Source organism: Hypomesus nipponensis, chromosome 2 (assembly GCF_054491055.1).
Source record: "Hypomesus nipponensis isolate SF chromosome 2, ASM5449105v1, whole genome shotgun sequence".
NCBI classification, from domain to species: Eukaryota; Metazoa; Chordata; class Actinopteri; order Osmeriformes; family Osmeridae; genus Hypomesus; species Hypomesus nipponensis.
Window position 1 is genome coordinate 21,517,009 of NC_140362.1, and position 15,846 is coordinate 21,532,854.

The 15,846-nt window shown below is 45.4% G+C and overlaps 3 protein-coding genes across 4 annotated transcripts; all 3 read left to right on the forward strand.

Annotated features, from left to right (window-relative positions):
- Positions 1-493: 493 nt before the first annotated feature.
- On the forward strand, positions 494-2,707 carry rps9 (ribosomal protein S9). The gene is made up of 5 exons (XM_084668888.1): positions 494-644; positions 1,123-1,235; positions 1,351-1,473; positions 1,659-1,845; positions 2,421-2,707. The coding sequence occupies exons 2-5, from the start codon at positions 1,139-1,141 to the stop codon at positions 2,596-2,598; spliced, it is 585 nt and encodes a 194-aa protein (XP_084525014.1). The 5' UTR covers positions 494-644; positions 1,123-1,138; the 3' UTR covers positions 2,599-2,707.
- Positions 2,708-3,122: 415 nt separating this feature from the next.
- mboat7 (membrane bound O-acyltransferase domain containing 7) lies at positions 3,123-9,169 on the forward strand. Of its 2 annotated transcripts, none has more exons than XM_084668889.1 (9): positions 3,123-3,263; positions 3,781-3,860; positions 3,979-4,108; positions 4,259-4,385; positions 4,538-4,694; positions 5,305-5,500; positions 5,936-6,088; positions 6,196-6,372; positions 6,803-9,169. In XM_084668889.1, exons 2-9 carry the CDS (start codon positions 3,785-3,787, stop codon positions 7,218-7,220), a joined length of 1,434 nt encoding a protein of 477 aa, XP_084525015.1. In that variant the 5' UTR covers positions 3,123-3,263; positions 3,781-3,784; the 3' UTR covers positions 7,221-9,169. The 2 variants fall into 2 exon arrangements, with proteins under 2 accessions (XP_084525015.1, XP_084525016.1); XM_084668890.1 differs by having other exon boundaries at positions 3,129-3,267.
- A 231-nt stretch (positions 9,170-9,400) lies between these two features.
- tmc4 (transmembrane channel-like 4) lies at positions 9,401-15,837 on the forward strand. The gene is made up of 16 exons (XM_084671194.1): positions 9,401-9,711; positions 9,956-10,142; positions 10,439-10,587; positions 10,753-10,902; positions 11,421-11,506; positions 11,915-12,060; positions 12,216-12,363; positions 12,684-12,842; positions 13,040-13,197; positions 13,290-13,410; positions 13,525-13,622; positions 13,879-14,062; positions 14,149-14,279; positions 14,893-15,048; positions 15,361-15,439; positions 15,556-15,837. The coding sequence occupies exons 1-16, from the start codon at positions 9,678-9,680 to the stop codon at positions 15,670-15,672; spliced, it is 2,103 nt and encodes a 700-aa protein (XP_084527320.1). The 5' UTR covers positions 9,401-9,677; the 3' UTR covers positions 15,673-15,837.
- The last annotated feature ends 9 nt before the right edge of the window (positions 15,838-15,846 follow it).

The following is a 15,846-nucleotide window of genomic DNA, read 5'->3' on the forward strand; positions in this document are numbered from 1 at the left end:
TGTAACTGATTTAACTACTTGCACTCGCTGTGATTTATATTATTGTTGCTTGCTTTCCTACTGGTACACTCTTGCAATTTTGAAGTTCATGTTGTTTAATGATCTCCATGCTCTTATGTTTCTTCCCATTAGCTCTCATTTGCTTTTGACAAAGTAGGCCTATGCTTCATGTTTTGGCTGCCTGCAATGTTTTTGGGGCTATCTCGTTGTTTATGATCATTGACCCAGGCACCTTTGTAAAGCTCTCTCTTCGAAGTCGCTTTGGATAAAAGCGTCTGCCAAATGAATAAATGTAGGCTAAATGTAATGTAATGTAAATCTCTACAGCACTGTAGAGTGCGAGATCGGAGAAGTTTGAACACGAAATACAATCAAAAAGAGACACAGCAATGTGTTTTGCATTGCAGCTCTAAATCTTAAACGTGTTTTAGTTTACTCTGATCACTTTTTTGAGCACAGTTACAAACTCTGTCACAACTCGATACATTTACCACAGACCAGCAGAGGGAGATAAATATCGCACGTCACTCAAGAATCGTGTCGTACACTACAACATGATGGGAAATGTAGTTCGAAGGATTTCAATAAATTCTTGGGAACGCTGTTTCCACTTCCTCTTTACTGCACGAGCCTGAGGAAGACAGGTAAGTTAGAACCACGTCTTTATTTTATTGAAAAGGCAATAGGATTGACTTTCGTTTCATAAAAGGTGAAATAAGCGGGTTGCATGTGAATGTACTTTCACAAATCAGCATAAATGTTCCTCCAATGCTAGTTCTTATATTTCACGTTTATTCGCCATGTGCTTGGCGTCAGTAGCGCATTGGGGAATGCAGAGCAGAGGCCTGCTAGCAAGCTAGCTAACTAGCCAGCTATCTTTCTGCATTATTGTGAAGTATGGTTTGATCTTGGCATCGTTTTTACTAACCATTTGTATGGTAGTTGATGACTGTAGTGTATGTGAACGTAGGATACGTGGAAAGTAATAAGTAGACTACTGGAAATGGGGGGTATCTTGCAAATGGTAGCTGGACTAGCTAGGTTGCTAGCAATACATCAGACGTTGATTGAAACAGTCTCTGGTTAGTGTGCTTGGAAACCGATTTATTTCTTGTTCCTCAGGCACTTCTGATCCACCATGCCCGTTGCCAGGAGTTGGGTCTGTCGCAAGACATACGTCACCCCCCGTCGTCCTTTCGAGAAGTCTCGTCTCGACCAGGAGCTCAAGCTTATTGGTAAGAACTTTTAAGCGGTTAAGATGTAGTTATGCCAAATGTGCCTTTAACCAGTAATTATTGGCGGTGGTTTATTTAGTAGGTCTAACGTACATTTGTTATTCCTACCTTTAAGGGGAATATGGTTTGAGGAACAAGCGTGAGGTGTGGAGGGTCAAATTCACCCTTGCCAAGATCCGCAAGGCCGCCAGAGAGCTGCTCACTCTGGACGAGAAGGACCCCAAGCGTCTGTTTGAAGGTACTTGTCCCAGCGCTTGTATTTTACCGTTTAACTGTTGGCCGATGATTTTAATGAATTTTCAGATTGCCTGTGGTGTCAAGAATTCCTCGTCAATGAGGCCATTTAGCATACCCAGTGTAAACGTCGTTATTCTCTTTTGGGCTCGTTTTGTACAACGTTTACATTTGAGAAATTTGTCTCAGGTAATGCCCTTCTGAGGCGTCTGGTGAGGATTGGCGTGCTGGATGAGGGCAAGATGAAGCTCGATTACATCCTCGGCCTGAAAGTCGAGGACTTTTTGGAGAGAAGGCTGCAGACACAGGTGTTCAAGCTGGGGCTTGCCAAGAGCATCCACCATGCCCGCGTGCTGATCCGTCAGAGGCACATTCGGTACGTATCAGGGCTTCGCTACCTAGTTTACCTTGCTGGGCAGAAGGGGGTAAACGGCATAGTGTCGCAATTTCCAAACCGACACTGCAGGAGACTCACGAGTTGCCGTCTCGATTCTTCCCTTTCATCAGAGGGCCACCGAGTGTTATCGCTCCTCGCTGAGCGCCGTTCTAACATTTCAACAAGGTCAATTCGGTTTCTTACCGTATACCTTGTCAGTGAGCTCTGCCCAGAGCCAGTCCTGCCGATTCGGGTGAACATTCTCTGCCAGCGTGGTGTTGATTACTGACAGGTACAGTCTGCGGATTGCACCTCGGGCAGGGGCGGAGCAGTGCTTATTGCTTGCCACTCCAAGGAACTTTTTGTCACTTTGAAAAAATAGCAGGCCGATGATTTAACTGAATATTCAGACTTTAATGTGGTGTCAAGAATTCCTCGTCAATGAGGCCTGTAATAAACCTGATTTAATATTTTCATTTGGAACTACAACATTTGGTGAACCCAATTGGCTAGCATTTAAAAGGAACTAGTTGGTATAGGTCAACTAGACCACTTAATATATATTTTTTCTTCAGTGTCCGCAAGCAGGTGGTGAACATCCCCTCGTTCGTGGTCCGCCTGGACAGCCAGAAGCACATCGACTTCTCCCTGCGCTCTCCCTATGGTGGGGGTCGCCCAGGCCGCGTCAAGAGAAAGAATGCCAAGAAGGGCCAGGGTGGAGCTGGAGGAGCTGATGATGAAGAGGAGGATTAAAATGGGACGAAGAGGAGGATTAAGATGGGAATGTCTTCCTGGAAGTATTGGCTGTCTGATGCTTCCTGATAATCCTGTTTTTTTCAATAAAGTTTTTGGTTTCACCATATCTTCTGATTTTAATTTTATTAATCCTTACTGCAGTGGTTCCCAACCTTGTACTGCATGTTTTAGATGTTTCCCTGCTCCAACACACCTGATTCAAATGAAGTTGAATTGTGGAGCTGGGAAATATCTAAAACATGCAGGACAGGGGTGCCCTGAGGACCAGGGTTGGGAACCACTGCCTTACTGGGTGGGTGGGTGGGTAATACAAACGCTTGTGTCAGGATTTAAAATGCAAGTGTTTGACTGAATCCTGTGACTAGAGTTGAGGGGTTTTGCAAGAAGTAATGAGAATTGACACACAATTCATGACTCAATTTGGCGCTTGTGAATATTAGGCCACAATGTACCTCCTTGTATCTGCTGGTTCCTCATCTGCTGTGATGTGTAATAACTTGTAGGCTACAGAGTAATGCGGGTTATGGGCGGGGCTATAATGTGGCAGGTTGGAAGTAGGAAGTAGATAGAGCAACAATCAGTTCAACGAATGGCACAAGTTTGAAGACCGAAAACAAGAACTGACGCGATTTGAATCTATTAAGACAGTATTATCTGAACTCGTAAGTACGTAGATTTGAGTTTATTTGACGTTTACACAGGAAAGAAAATGATCAATACTGAGGGGGGAGCTAAACTAGATGGAGCTAGCTTGCAAAGCTAGGTAACTAGCTAGCAGCTACAGCGTATACCACGCTGCCTATGAAACGAGAAGTAGTGTAGTAGTTCGTTTTGACTTGTATACACGCTTCAAGTTGGTGCATTCGGATTACTGTAGCTAAGTAACTTGGAATAGAAGTGACATTTCCCTTGCAGGCAATGTCACTTCCCCACGACAAGGGTAGCTAGTGGCGTTGAATGCAGGGTCTGAATTCAGTTGGTATCAAACAGTATACGCTCTGTCGTCAACTTGTTCTTCCACTATTGAGAGACAGACCGTCTATTTTAGTTCCTGTGCAATTTGCATGTGGTCGATGGTGGCTCAGATATTCATTTTGACTGAGCTGTTCTTTATGAGGTTGAAGATGCAGATGATGGCGAGCACAACATTGAGTGACATCAGTCTGTGTTTTCACGCAGAGAGATGTCTCCCGATGAACTGGTTTACTTGGGAATTCTCGCTGCCTCCATCCCAATCGGATTTCTCTTCCGTTACCTAAGTAGGCTAAGTGTTCTTAAATAATGTTTCCCCCGACATACACTTCCTTGTTTTTACATAGTAAATGAATGGTTTGTGTGGAGAGTGTAATGTATAGGTTTGGTGTCCTATTCTCCCAGGTCCTCCAGTGAAACAGGGGGCAGCGTTGCTCGTGGGACTTTCGATCACCATAGCAACATGTCAAATCCACACACTTCATTCTCTGTTGACGGTGTTGGGAACGTGGGTCATCATCAAAAGCAACTGGCAGTGAGTCAGCCATCCTCTATAGTTCATCACCAATACTGCCCACAGCAAAGTTTTGCATACCATCACAATCACACATTCAGCCTTCCCTTTTGACCTTATTATTACCCTTACTGATGTAAAAGGATATTCAGTCTATGGTGTCTGTGTTAGGATGGCGCCCGCTCTGTCTCTTGGCTGGAGTTTCCTGTACCTCTTCTTCTTCCGCATGGTCACATGGTTTAACCTTCCAGCACCAACACCTTTTGCCAACGCCATCCAGCTGCTGCTCACCTTGAAGGTACAGACGGCACATGGTCACACGTGCAACGTTCCGCTTCCTGTTGCATCTAGGTATCGGGACGGACAGTATCAGCTGCTGCACATTGCCAGGGCCCGTGAACACCCAACCCTGTAATCCCCCAAACCCTCTCCCCTTTGCATGTCACACAGATGGTCAGCATAGCCAATGAGGTGAAAAGTTTCCATGAGGAGAAGAAAAAGGAAGTGAGCTCGTTCTCCAAGTCCCCTGTCATTGGTGGACTATCTCAGGAGCCCTCCCTCTATGATATTGTAGCCTATAGCTACTGCTATGTGGGTATCATGACAGGTAAGGCCCAGGTGTTGGTTTTTTGTTGTTGATAGGATCCCACATTCCCCTCCTGTCCCATATTGACACACCCAGATCAGGGTCCACACAGCTCTTCTTCCACTGGCATGTGTAGTCTGGCGAGACTGCATGATGTCTGGGAAGCAGGAGGATGTTTATGGACCTCTTTTGCAACTGATTGGATCCTTTCTGAGCATGATGTCATGCTGTAGACGAGGAATGTGAATGAGCAGCATGAATGAGCTTGACTATCTGTGCTTGATTCAAATGTACTGTGTATGATTTGGCACCGATTTGCTTTTCAACCATTTTAACTCTTGTCTCTTCTTTGTCTCACTCTCTGCCACTAATTCAATATTGTGTGAGTCCCCATATATTTTTCACTTCCACTATAATTGTCTCTTTCCTGTAACTCTTTTTTTTTATATTCTCACTCCCTTCATTTTACAACCCTCCCCAACTCCCACTCCTTGTGTTCAACCATTTTGTCCTCTAATGATCCCCATTCTGTGCTCAAATTGTGTATGTCCCCCTACCCTTGTTTTCCAACTTTCCTCTCCTTTCACGCTGCATCTTCATCCCTTTATCGTGTCCCCTCATCTCCCAAAAGGACCGTTCTTCCGCTTCCAGACCTACATGGACTGGCTGAGGCAGCCCAGCCCCTTGTCCTTGCCCGGCCAGGAGCCCTGCCTGCGGAGGCTCAAACTGGTGCCCGTCTACGCGGGTCTGTTCCTGGCTGTGAACTCTGTTTACCCCCTGTCATATGTCCGTACGGAAGAGTTCCTGGAGCACAACTACTTCTTCAGGTATTAAACCGTGATTAAAATGGCAGAAAATGTATGCATTCCAGTCAGAAAGGTTTGAAAAAGAAAATCTACAGAAAGTTTGAAAACAGGTTTTGAAAAACAGGTTTGAAAATAAGGTTTTAAAAATAATTTTTGAAAGGTTTGGAAAAAAAAAAAGTTTCTAAAGACAAAGGTTTTGGAAAATAGGTTTTGAAAAGTTGAAAATATATTTGAGATGTCTTTTCATCTTGTCATCGTCCCCGGGACAACGTCAATTTGAGCCCTGGTCACAAGGGTTTTGCAGTTGAAGGCAAAATGCATTGATTCATCTTACCGCTTTGATTTCTCCTCAGGTGGCTAAAGTCCCAACTCAATTCGGAGACAAAGAGCTCATCTTTTTTAATTTACAATTCCTTTTATTCGCATTCTCTCTCTTCTCTCTCACACGTTCCTCAGGTTTTTCTACATGATATTGGTGTTCTTCGTGTTCAGAATGCGTTTCTACGCAGCATGGTGTGGAGCTGAGGCTGGCTGCATCAGTGCAGGGTTGGGCTGCTACCCACAGGGGGCGCTGTCCAAACCAGGAGGAGGCCCCACTGTGAACTACAGGTATTGTTTTACTGGACGGTTTGTGGCCATTTAGTAACAGCGAACAAGTTCAGTGTGTTAAGAACTTGATCACAAAATGACTAAAACAAATGTTCTTGTGTGTCCAGTCTGGATCCGGATGTTCCTGCTGTGTACGACTTCAAGACCATCCAGAACATTGACTGCTACAACACAGACTTCTGTGTGAAAGTCCGTCACGGAATGCGCTACTGGAACATGACTGTGCAGTGGTGGTTGCATCATTACATCTACCCCAACTCACCTTTCAAAGCTTACACACTCCGGTAAGATCTCCCACCGTCACCATCTTTGTTGTTATGGTTCTTTTGTTATACCACCAGGGGGGAGCTCTAGTATAAATTAACACCAGTTTAGCACTTCCGGTGATTCTCGTATGCACGAGGAAAGTACCTGAGTATACCCTGTATGGCAACCTCGTCTCTTTCATATAAAGCTACCGCTTGATATCCTTCTTCGTGGTCCGTGTCTTTGGCTAGGTTACCACAATCTTGGTACACTACAGTGGATCTATTCACCTGCTAACCACGCGTTGCTTCCAATGGGCAGGCCACCGCCTTGCATGGCAGCTCCGTCGCTTGGAGTGTGAATGGGTGAATGAGAGGCGACATGTAAAGCGCTTTGGGTGTACCGTAAGGTGCTCTATATAACGTCACTCCAATTGATCATTTCTAACTTTCTGTGTGTTTCTCTCAGGGCTGGTTGGACCATGTTCATCAGTGCATACTGGCATGGGCTCCATGCGGGTTACTACCTTTCCTTTATGATTATCCCCCTGTGCATCGCGGCCGAGTCGGCCATGGAGTCCTCGGTCAGGGCCAAGCTGGGGCCCCGAGGCCAGAACATCTTCGACTGGGTCCACTGGTTCCTCAAGATGAGGGCCTACGACTACATGTGCATGGGCTTTGTCTTGCTGAAGGCCAGCGATACCATCAACTACTGGAGCTCCATCTACTTCATCATACATGTCATCGCCGTGGGCTGCATCCTGCTGGGAAGGGTGATGAAGGGAGGGAAGAGGGAAGGAAAGAGGGTTGAGAAGGTGGAGGGAGAGAAGGTGGAGGGAGAGAAGGTGGAGGAGAGGAAGGAGGATGTTCGAGAAAAGACAGAATGAGAGTGAAACAGGGTTGGAGGACAGGAGGAAGAGGTCATGTTTATTACAGTACTACAATTTCCTACATGCACTGTTTCTTCTCTTATTTCTCTAATGTTTTCTTATGCGGATAAGTTATTGGGAAGCTTTGCTTACATAAGTTAAATCTGATTGTTGGCTGACATGAACGGGAACTATGTACAATTCATTTTTTCCAAGAAGTGCTGTAGCCCTGTCTATAAGTATAAGAAGTACAAAGGATGAATGTTTGAACTCTATATGAATGTCACTGTATGTCTGGATCGCTGATGCGTCCTGGGACTGTACATATTTGACCTCGCTCCCCTATGAACATGTACTCAACCTTTGTGTGACGTTATTTCAAGACCCAGTGAATCAGTTTTCCTTTCAATGTTTTAAATCTAGTTTATTGGACAAAAGCACCTCAAAAAAGATTTGTAGAGGTGAAGATTCCTCTGTTTATTTACTCATTTAGTTGTTCATTGTCAGGTTTTTACTTAACTGGACAAGTGTTCTTCCTTTTCTACTGTGAAGAAGAGGTAGATGCAGTCAGCAACTTGTGTGTCCTTCTGCCCTGACCAACCACATTCCAGTTTTTTGGCAAGTTGTTGCGACTGTGTTTATAGTTCTCGTTGGGAGGTTACAACAGACTTGAATTATGATGAGCACATACAAGGTCATAATTGTCTGTTGAATGCACATGGAGGAGTATTTAGCTAAAAATGCAATTGTTAAATACAATTAAAGTATCCTGAAATTCTCAAGGACAGTATTCAGCTTAGAGAATAAAGAGGATTAATGAAACTCTTTAAACTCCATTCTTAAATAAAACTTGAGCTTTATGCTGTATGGGTCTTAATGTAGAGCTTAGGTCTGGGTTAGGGTTATCTGTATATCCAAGGTGCAATCGAACCTGCATATCTTATTCTGATAGTAAATACCAAGTGTCAATTTGGAATGTTTGACCTTTTCCAAGCTCTAAATAGAAGAAAATATATTTTAAAAATCAGGAGAAGTTATTAGATCCAAAAACATATTGCCACTTTAAACAAGGGCATGTATTGAAAAACAGAAAATGGGCAGAAAAAATGCCAAATGGTACGGTTGTGATTGTAGTAGTTTTGGATGATGTTTTCAGCTTGGTCCTGTGTCAGGATGTGTAAATGAGGGTTTTCATTTTTCCTTTACTCGTCTTTGATTGGTCCTTCACCTTTTTCTCTTCTTTTTTTAGTTGTTGCTTAATAGTGATTCAAGTTGATCAATTTAGGTATTTATTTTGTGCTCTGTATGACAAAGCTTGACTTAAATTATACCCAATTCTGTAAACAGCAGGTGCATGAGAGAACAGCTAGATGAAGGTTGTGCACTTTACTGAGGACAGCAAGTCACTGGGACAGAGCTAGACCTTTCACTGCCATCCATCTCAACTGCCATGAGGACCACACAGGGTTTGGACCAACGTGTTTAACTAGATATGAATAAACTCGGTTAATTAACTGACCTTTAATCAACAGTTTGATATTATAAAAGAATATTGAGTGTCAGGCACTGAGTAAAGGATATACTTTATTTGTTTGCTTTGTCTTCCAGACAGATTATCGTTCCAGTTGCTTTCTCACTAAACAGGTTTCTCGGTTTGTGAGTAATGGGCTGCTCTGAGAGTAGAATTCATGAAACCTTACACTTTATTTCCATTAAGAATCTTGTTAAAATGTAATTTCATTTTATATCTGTTCTTTAGAGTAAAAATATTTGTTTTGATCAGCCATTTTGCATTCAAATCCAAAATAATATATAACTTTTGTGCATGTGACTTAATCTCCGAACTATTCAAATTTCTCCTGTATTTTCTGGTGTATATTCGTGTTTGAATCTTTTCACCTGAATATTAGTATGATTGTTTCCCTGCCTTGTAACTGTTACAAACAAGCTCACTACTTCCACACAGATTCTTTGCCTTTGTGATTTTTTAGTAGTTCAGTTTATCTTGCCTGAGTGTGATAATGATGTGCATATGGTCAATGGCTGTAGTGCTGTTTGTGAGTTCAGTCTTCATTTTTAACACACAAGTAAAAACATAAACGCAAAGGAAGAAAGTATTGTCTTGTTAAATACAATGTTGACCAACTCAATAAGACACACACTCACATAACAGAACAAAAGGTACTGGCATGGACGAGACCCACCTAACAGAGGTTAATGGGTTAAACTTTCAAGGAAGTACTATAGCAGCACTGATGGCGTTGGCATAGAAAGCAAAGTCCAGGGACAGAGGGAAAATGAATACGGGTTCCCGAACAGGTAACATTTCCTTGTTGAACATCAGCTCTGTTGCCTTCCCAGGAGAGTTCTGGCCATTACCAGACATGTACTGGTGTTCTGCTTGTCTTTGAGACCAAGACGACAGCAGTGATTTTTTCTGAGTTCATAGAAAACTGGTGAAATCCCGTCTGATATATGGAGTTAGAGAGACAGGTGTCCACTGTGGCTGGTAAGTTGTGTTGCTGTAAAGAGGTGTGGTTCTTTCTAAAACAGTTGTGTGTGTTTGTTCTTTTATTGTTTCTTGATATCCAAGGCTACCCTCTTATGTACTGTTTAATGCAGGGTAACTGTATCGGAGGCCTTGCTTTGTTATAATATAACACCAAATGTACCTAATTACGAAAATGCCTAACACCTAAAGCCACATATCGTTTAAATACTTCCTGTTATTGTTGTCATGGTCTCTTTCCCAGGCAACGGTTACCCTGGTGCCCAGCAATCTCTGAGGTTAAGGAGGGCTTTCTCCAGTGCATCCAATCAGAATGAGCCCCAGTTCAACTGGGGATCCCACCCCGAGGAGGGGGAGGAGGGGGGAGAGTCGGAGTCTCACCAGGATCTCAGGGCCCTGCCCCTCCCCTTGGCCCTAAAGAGAGCCGTACGGTAAGGGGGCATTTTGGGCTTGTTGTCATTGACAGCATCGTGGCCCTGCCTGCACGTTAGAACGTCTATCTTGAAAGCAGTGCCAGTATTTCTCAATCAACTGTTTTTCTGTCTTCCACAGTCCTCAGTTGGAAACCTTAAAGAACTGAGCCTCATTACTTGTTTATGCTCACACAAAAGAGGGACAAGGGTAGTTGGTCGTTTTGTGATTTTGATGTGGTGGTCTCGTCTCCCTGATGTCTGGAGGGTGTGACACAGAGAGTTGAGATAACCTGCTCTATCTCTGTCCATCGCAGGGAGGTGCAGCAAATGCGGGTACCCGTGGTGACGAGCTGGGAGTCATGGAAGCGTAGCAAGGGCCGGTCCCTGAACAGGCTTAGAGAGAATGCCTCCGGAGCCCTGGCCTATATAGCTCTGTGGCGGAAAGCTCTGCAGAAGATAGGAGGTTAAAGACATTTAAGTTCACATACACAAAGAATAAACTCACACAGATTCCATTTGCTTCTAGGCTTCTAGCTACGTTTTAGTGTATCTGACTTAAAAAGATCTTCTCAAATATGTGTGTGTAAGTTGTCAAAGGGAACTCTGATCTTTCATGAACCCTCTGCAGGTAACTTTGGCGGGGGTGTCCAGTCCTACTTCTTGTTCCTGCGGTTCCTTGTGATTCTTAACTTCTTCTCCTTCCTGCTGATTGGTGGCTTTGTCCTCGTGCCCAGCATCGTGTTTAGAACCATCGGCAACGGCACCTTCAACAACACTGGTAAAAACGTCACTGGTTATAACAGCTAATAATGTGTAATATCTGGTCGTTCAAACTGATGCTCCATTCATATTTCCCTCTGTGAAAATAACAGGTCGACTTGTTGACCCTGGTTTTCAACAATTGGTTATGGTCCACGCCATCTTAGTCATGTCCTATTTGTGCTATACAAGTCAAGTCTATACTCTCATTAATTCCACAACACCAACTGTGTCAGGCTGCAATACCAAACACTTCCTTCTCACTTGCTCCCCTGTAACAGTATCCTAGCAACAGCTAGAGGTTGTGGGTCTTGTTGAATAAAGAGAGAATGTTCAAAGTTGTGGGTTCTGAGATTTGCCTCAAACTTTGTATGTCATAGTAGCACCTTGGTCAAGGCTGATGTGAAGCCATCAAACTTGTCCTTGCAAGTCACACTTGGATACACAACTGTAGTCACAGTATGTGAGAGGATCGCTTCATATTGATTTTGAAAAGTCGGCGTAAGAACTGTTTGTGTCTGTCCCTGTGTCTCCCAGGTCCCAAGGAGTGTTTGACCTATGACCCTAATCCTCAAGGCTTGTTGGTGTTCTACAATTACTTCCTGGACTTACTGTCTGGAACTGTGAGTAACTTCAAACTCAGTCCCCATTTAGCCAACGCTTTTATCCAGAGCGACTTGTAGTGAGTACATGGACATTCTCCCCGAGGCAAGTAGGGTGAAATACCTTGCCCAAGGACACAACGTCCTTTTGCACGGCCAGGAATCGAACCGGCAACCTTCCGATTAATAGCCCGACTCCCTAACCGTAGTGTGGGAGATAGTGTGTTGGGAGAGGACAGGTAATGTGGGGAGAGAGAGAGAGGTAAAGGGCCTGGGCTGAATTCGACCCCCAGGCCGCCACAGTGAGCAGAGACGAGCAGCAGAATCAGGATCTCTACTTTAGACTCTCTGACTCCTGTATGAGACATGCCTCTCCTGCTCAGTGTGCACCCTGACCTCTGACCCCCTGTTCCCTCCCTTTGCTCTCAGGGTTTCATGGAGTACTCCTACCTGTTCTATGGTTTCTATGACAACACAGTGGCTGAGAGCAGTGGCTTCACCTACAACATCCCCCTGGCCTACATCCTCACCGCTGTCTTCTATTTTGCTTTTTGCTTCATCTGCATCATTGCACGGTGGGTTCTACAACATAGACACGAGCGTATGGGTGAACGAGACCTCTGGTGGATTTTAATTGGCTATTGGGACCGCTGTTGTGCAAACACCCTGACCTGACTTCATGGCTTAGTGATCTGACCGGTGTCTCTTTGACGTGATTGGTCGCACACAGCATGGGGAGCGCGGCTCGCGTCGCCGTGGCAACGGTCGGGGGTGCCGCCGGCAGTTACAGCAAGCTGGTGTTCACCGGCTGGGACTATGGTTGCCAGGGAGACCGGGCCACCAGACTGAAGCAGAACAACATCCGGTATCAGTTTCAGGTCGGCCTCGTTTGACACTAACGATGTTGATGACAATGCACTGGGAATGAGAATGACCACAAAATCCTTCCACAGCTACAGAGAGGAGATTTAAATTGGGTTACTCTCTCTCTTATCCCTCCCCTCCCTCCCCTTCCTCCCCTCCCTCCCTTCCCTCCCCTCCCTCTCCTCCCTCCCCTCCCTCCCCTCCCTCCCCTCCCTCACTTCCCTCCCCTCCCTCTCCTCCCTCCCCTCCCTCCCCTCCCTCCCCTCCCTCCCCTCCCTCCCTCTCCTCCCTCTCCTCCCCCTCCCCTCCCCTCCCTCTTCTCTCTCTGTGTCAGGTGGACCTGGAGGAGGAGAGGAGAATGAAGAAGGCAGCCTCTCTGACGTTAGGTCAAATCGTTTGGCTGTACACCCTTCGCACCCTTCTGAGCCTGATCTGCCTGGGCCTCATCGGTGCAGCCTTCACCGCCATCGCAGAGGCCACTGCATTTAGCCAGGTCCGTCGAGAAGGGACCATTAGAAATACATTTTTCTCCCTGTAGTCCCTCTTCTAGCTTGTGTAGCGGTCAAAGGTAGTTGAGCATTTACCCCAAATTCGGCCACTGTTTAGTTCAGCCAAGAGAGAGCGAGTTTAAAATGGGGTTTGAGTCATGTGTTTGGTGGTTGAGTGTTTTTGTTCTGGACTCTTCCCCAGAGGCAAACAGGGGTGTCAGGGATCCAGGGCTTGTTCTGGGAATACCTTCCCTCCATAGTCATGACCGCAGGAAACTTCCTAGTGCCTTTCCTCTGTGACCAGATCGCCCTCCTGGAACAATACTCCCCCAGCACCACCATCATAGTGGCTCTGCTCAGGTATCTCTGTGCATGTGGGCATCAAGGGGACAGGTACAAGTCGATTGTTCCATTTAAAATGACGAGTTTGTGTCCTGTCCTGCTGGTGTCAGGTCTGTGTTTCTGCGTTTGGTCAGTCTGGGCGTACTCCTCTTCACTCTGTGGAATCAGATCACCTGCTATGCACAGAAAGAGTTATGCGGACTGTGCCAGTACAACCATAAGGATTATCCGGTAAAGACTCTCTTCCCCCAACCATGAGCATGCAGCCACGTACACTGACCCTGAGCAGAAGAGTCTTATCTTTCATTGTCACTGTCTGTGTGTCTGTGTGTCTTGCTGAGGCAGTGCTGGGAGACGCGAGTGGGACAGGAAATGTACAAACTGGCCATCTTTGACTTCCTCACCACCATAGCTGTTCTCGTCTTGGTGGAGTTTCCTCGAAGGTAGGACTCAAAGTAAACTATTAACCAATTCTCATCCGTTTACCAGGCAACAACACTAGTTGGCGTCCCATTTCTTAGGGATATGTAGCCCTTACCCCTCAGTTTCGAGGGCCAAGGGCTCGGGGTAAACTAAGGGCTAGGGGTAAACTAAGGGCTAGGGGTAAGGGTAAGGGGTAAGGGGGAGTATTGGGATTCGGCCTGGGTCTCATTGGTTGTCCTACTCTGCATCGGTTAATTCTTCCTGGCTTCCTGACAGGATGGTGGTGGACCAATGTTCCTGTAAGCTGACCCAATGGGTAGGAAGGCAGGAGTTTCTGGTTCCTACCAATGTGCTGGGTTTGGTCTACGGCCAAACAGTAGTGTGGACCGGGGCCCTGTTTTGCCCCTTGTTGCCCCTTATCAACACCCTCAAGTTTGTTATCCTCTTCTACTGCAAGAAGGTCAGGCTCCCTAATCTACTGCGAGAATTTACAACATAGGCGTCTGCACTAGTACCGACCTTGTTTTCTATCTTTCCTTTCTCCAGATCACTCTGTTCCAGAACTGCCGACCCGCCGTGAAGACCTTCCGCTCCACCACCTCCACCTTCTTCTTCCTGGTGGTGCTGCTGTTCGGTTGGAGCCTGGCACTGGTGGCCATGATCTACAGTCTGGCTAAGTGAGTGTCAGACTTACGCCCAATTTATACTTAGGTTGCAGACACTTGAAAAGGTCGCCGACAGAAATGACGTCACGGTCGACATTTCTAACTGCCGCTTGGAAGTGTTGCGTACCAGGAGTAATTTCTACTGGCGCTGATGTAAAAAATTATTCTGTTTACGTCACGCGAACCTTGAGCACAGACGACTGTTTGCCGAAGTATAAATGCAGCAGCCTGAGCGAGACTTTTTTCATCAGAGACCATTTTAAAAGTGTCGGCGACATAAGTATACACTAGGCTTAAGCTTCACTGTGGTTCATGTTGGCTTCATCAGCATCCTTACAGTACAAGGGCAGTCTCCCCGAGGCAAGTAGGGTGAAGTGCCTTGCCCGAGGACACAACGTCATTTGGCACGGCCGGGAATCGAACCAACAACCTTCTGATTAATAGCCCGACTCCCTAACCGCTCAGCCATCTAACCCCCCAAATATATGGTATAGCCAGGGGCCCCGCAAATGATTTTGGACCCCATGAAAAGATTGCAGTCTCTCCTCCCCATTTGTGGTCATATCTGTTTTTTTCATTCAACACGTTTTCATTCCAAGCTTTTGGTGTTGTGTGTTTTCCTCAGGATCCATCCATCATGGAGCTGCGGACCTTTCCGTTCTCTCTCCACCATGTGGATTATCATCCCCAACACCTTTGAAACACTTTCTCTAACCACAAGAGACTTCCTCTACTATATAGGCTCCCAGGCCTTCTCCGTCCCATTCTTTATCTTCTTTTGGTGAGTGATCTGTAGTGTTGGACGCTAGTAACGTGTAACTATATCAGTGGGGTTTGAGGGACATGCCTGTTCCCTTTAATGTATACAGAACACTATACGCAAGGTTCTAAATTACAGGGGGTTGGGGGGGGTAACCTAATTAAGACTTGGAACTCATCAAAAGAGGTCAAAACAACAGGTCGGGGGGGCGTTGATACATTTATATATCGCCCTGGAAAAGAAGTTGACCCCCCCCACCACCACCGATTGTCATTGTATAATTTGCAGTCTAACTATACAGCTACCTAAACACAACTTGTGTCCCCTTGACAGTGTGGCACTGTGCTATGTGGCAGCCCTGGCCTCCGTTTACGGGAAGAGTGTTGCTCTTCTAAGGGCACAGCTTAAACTGGTGAGTTTATACAGCTTTAATTTCACATCTTGTGAAAGATAATTCGTTAGACTAGATTGCATGACATTTTCTAAATAATGAAGGTGAGATTTAAACTTTTCTTTTTTGGCTATTAGGAAGGGCGTGACAAGCAGTTCCTCGTCAAGCAGATTGAGGAATTGAGTTTGAAAATGGGGGTTCAAAGAGGTAGAACGGATGTCTATGGCGCTGATGCAACATGGAACAAAAACTAAACTTCTAAATGGCCACATTCCATTTCAACCTCGCCAATTACATTTTACGTGTGTCCCGATCATGTCACCACTTTGATGGAATTTATTTTTGATGCAAAGTATATTATTGTATGTCTTTTTTCTTTCTTTTTTACCTAGAAACCTCTTAATAAAAAAATAATTATGTATTGCTCC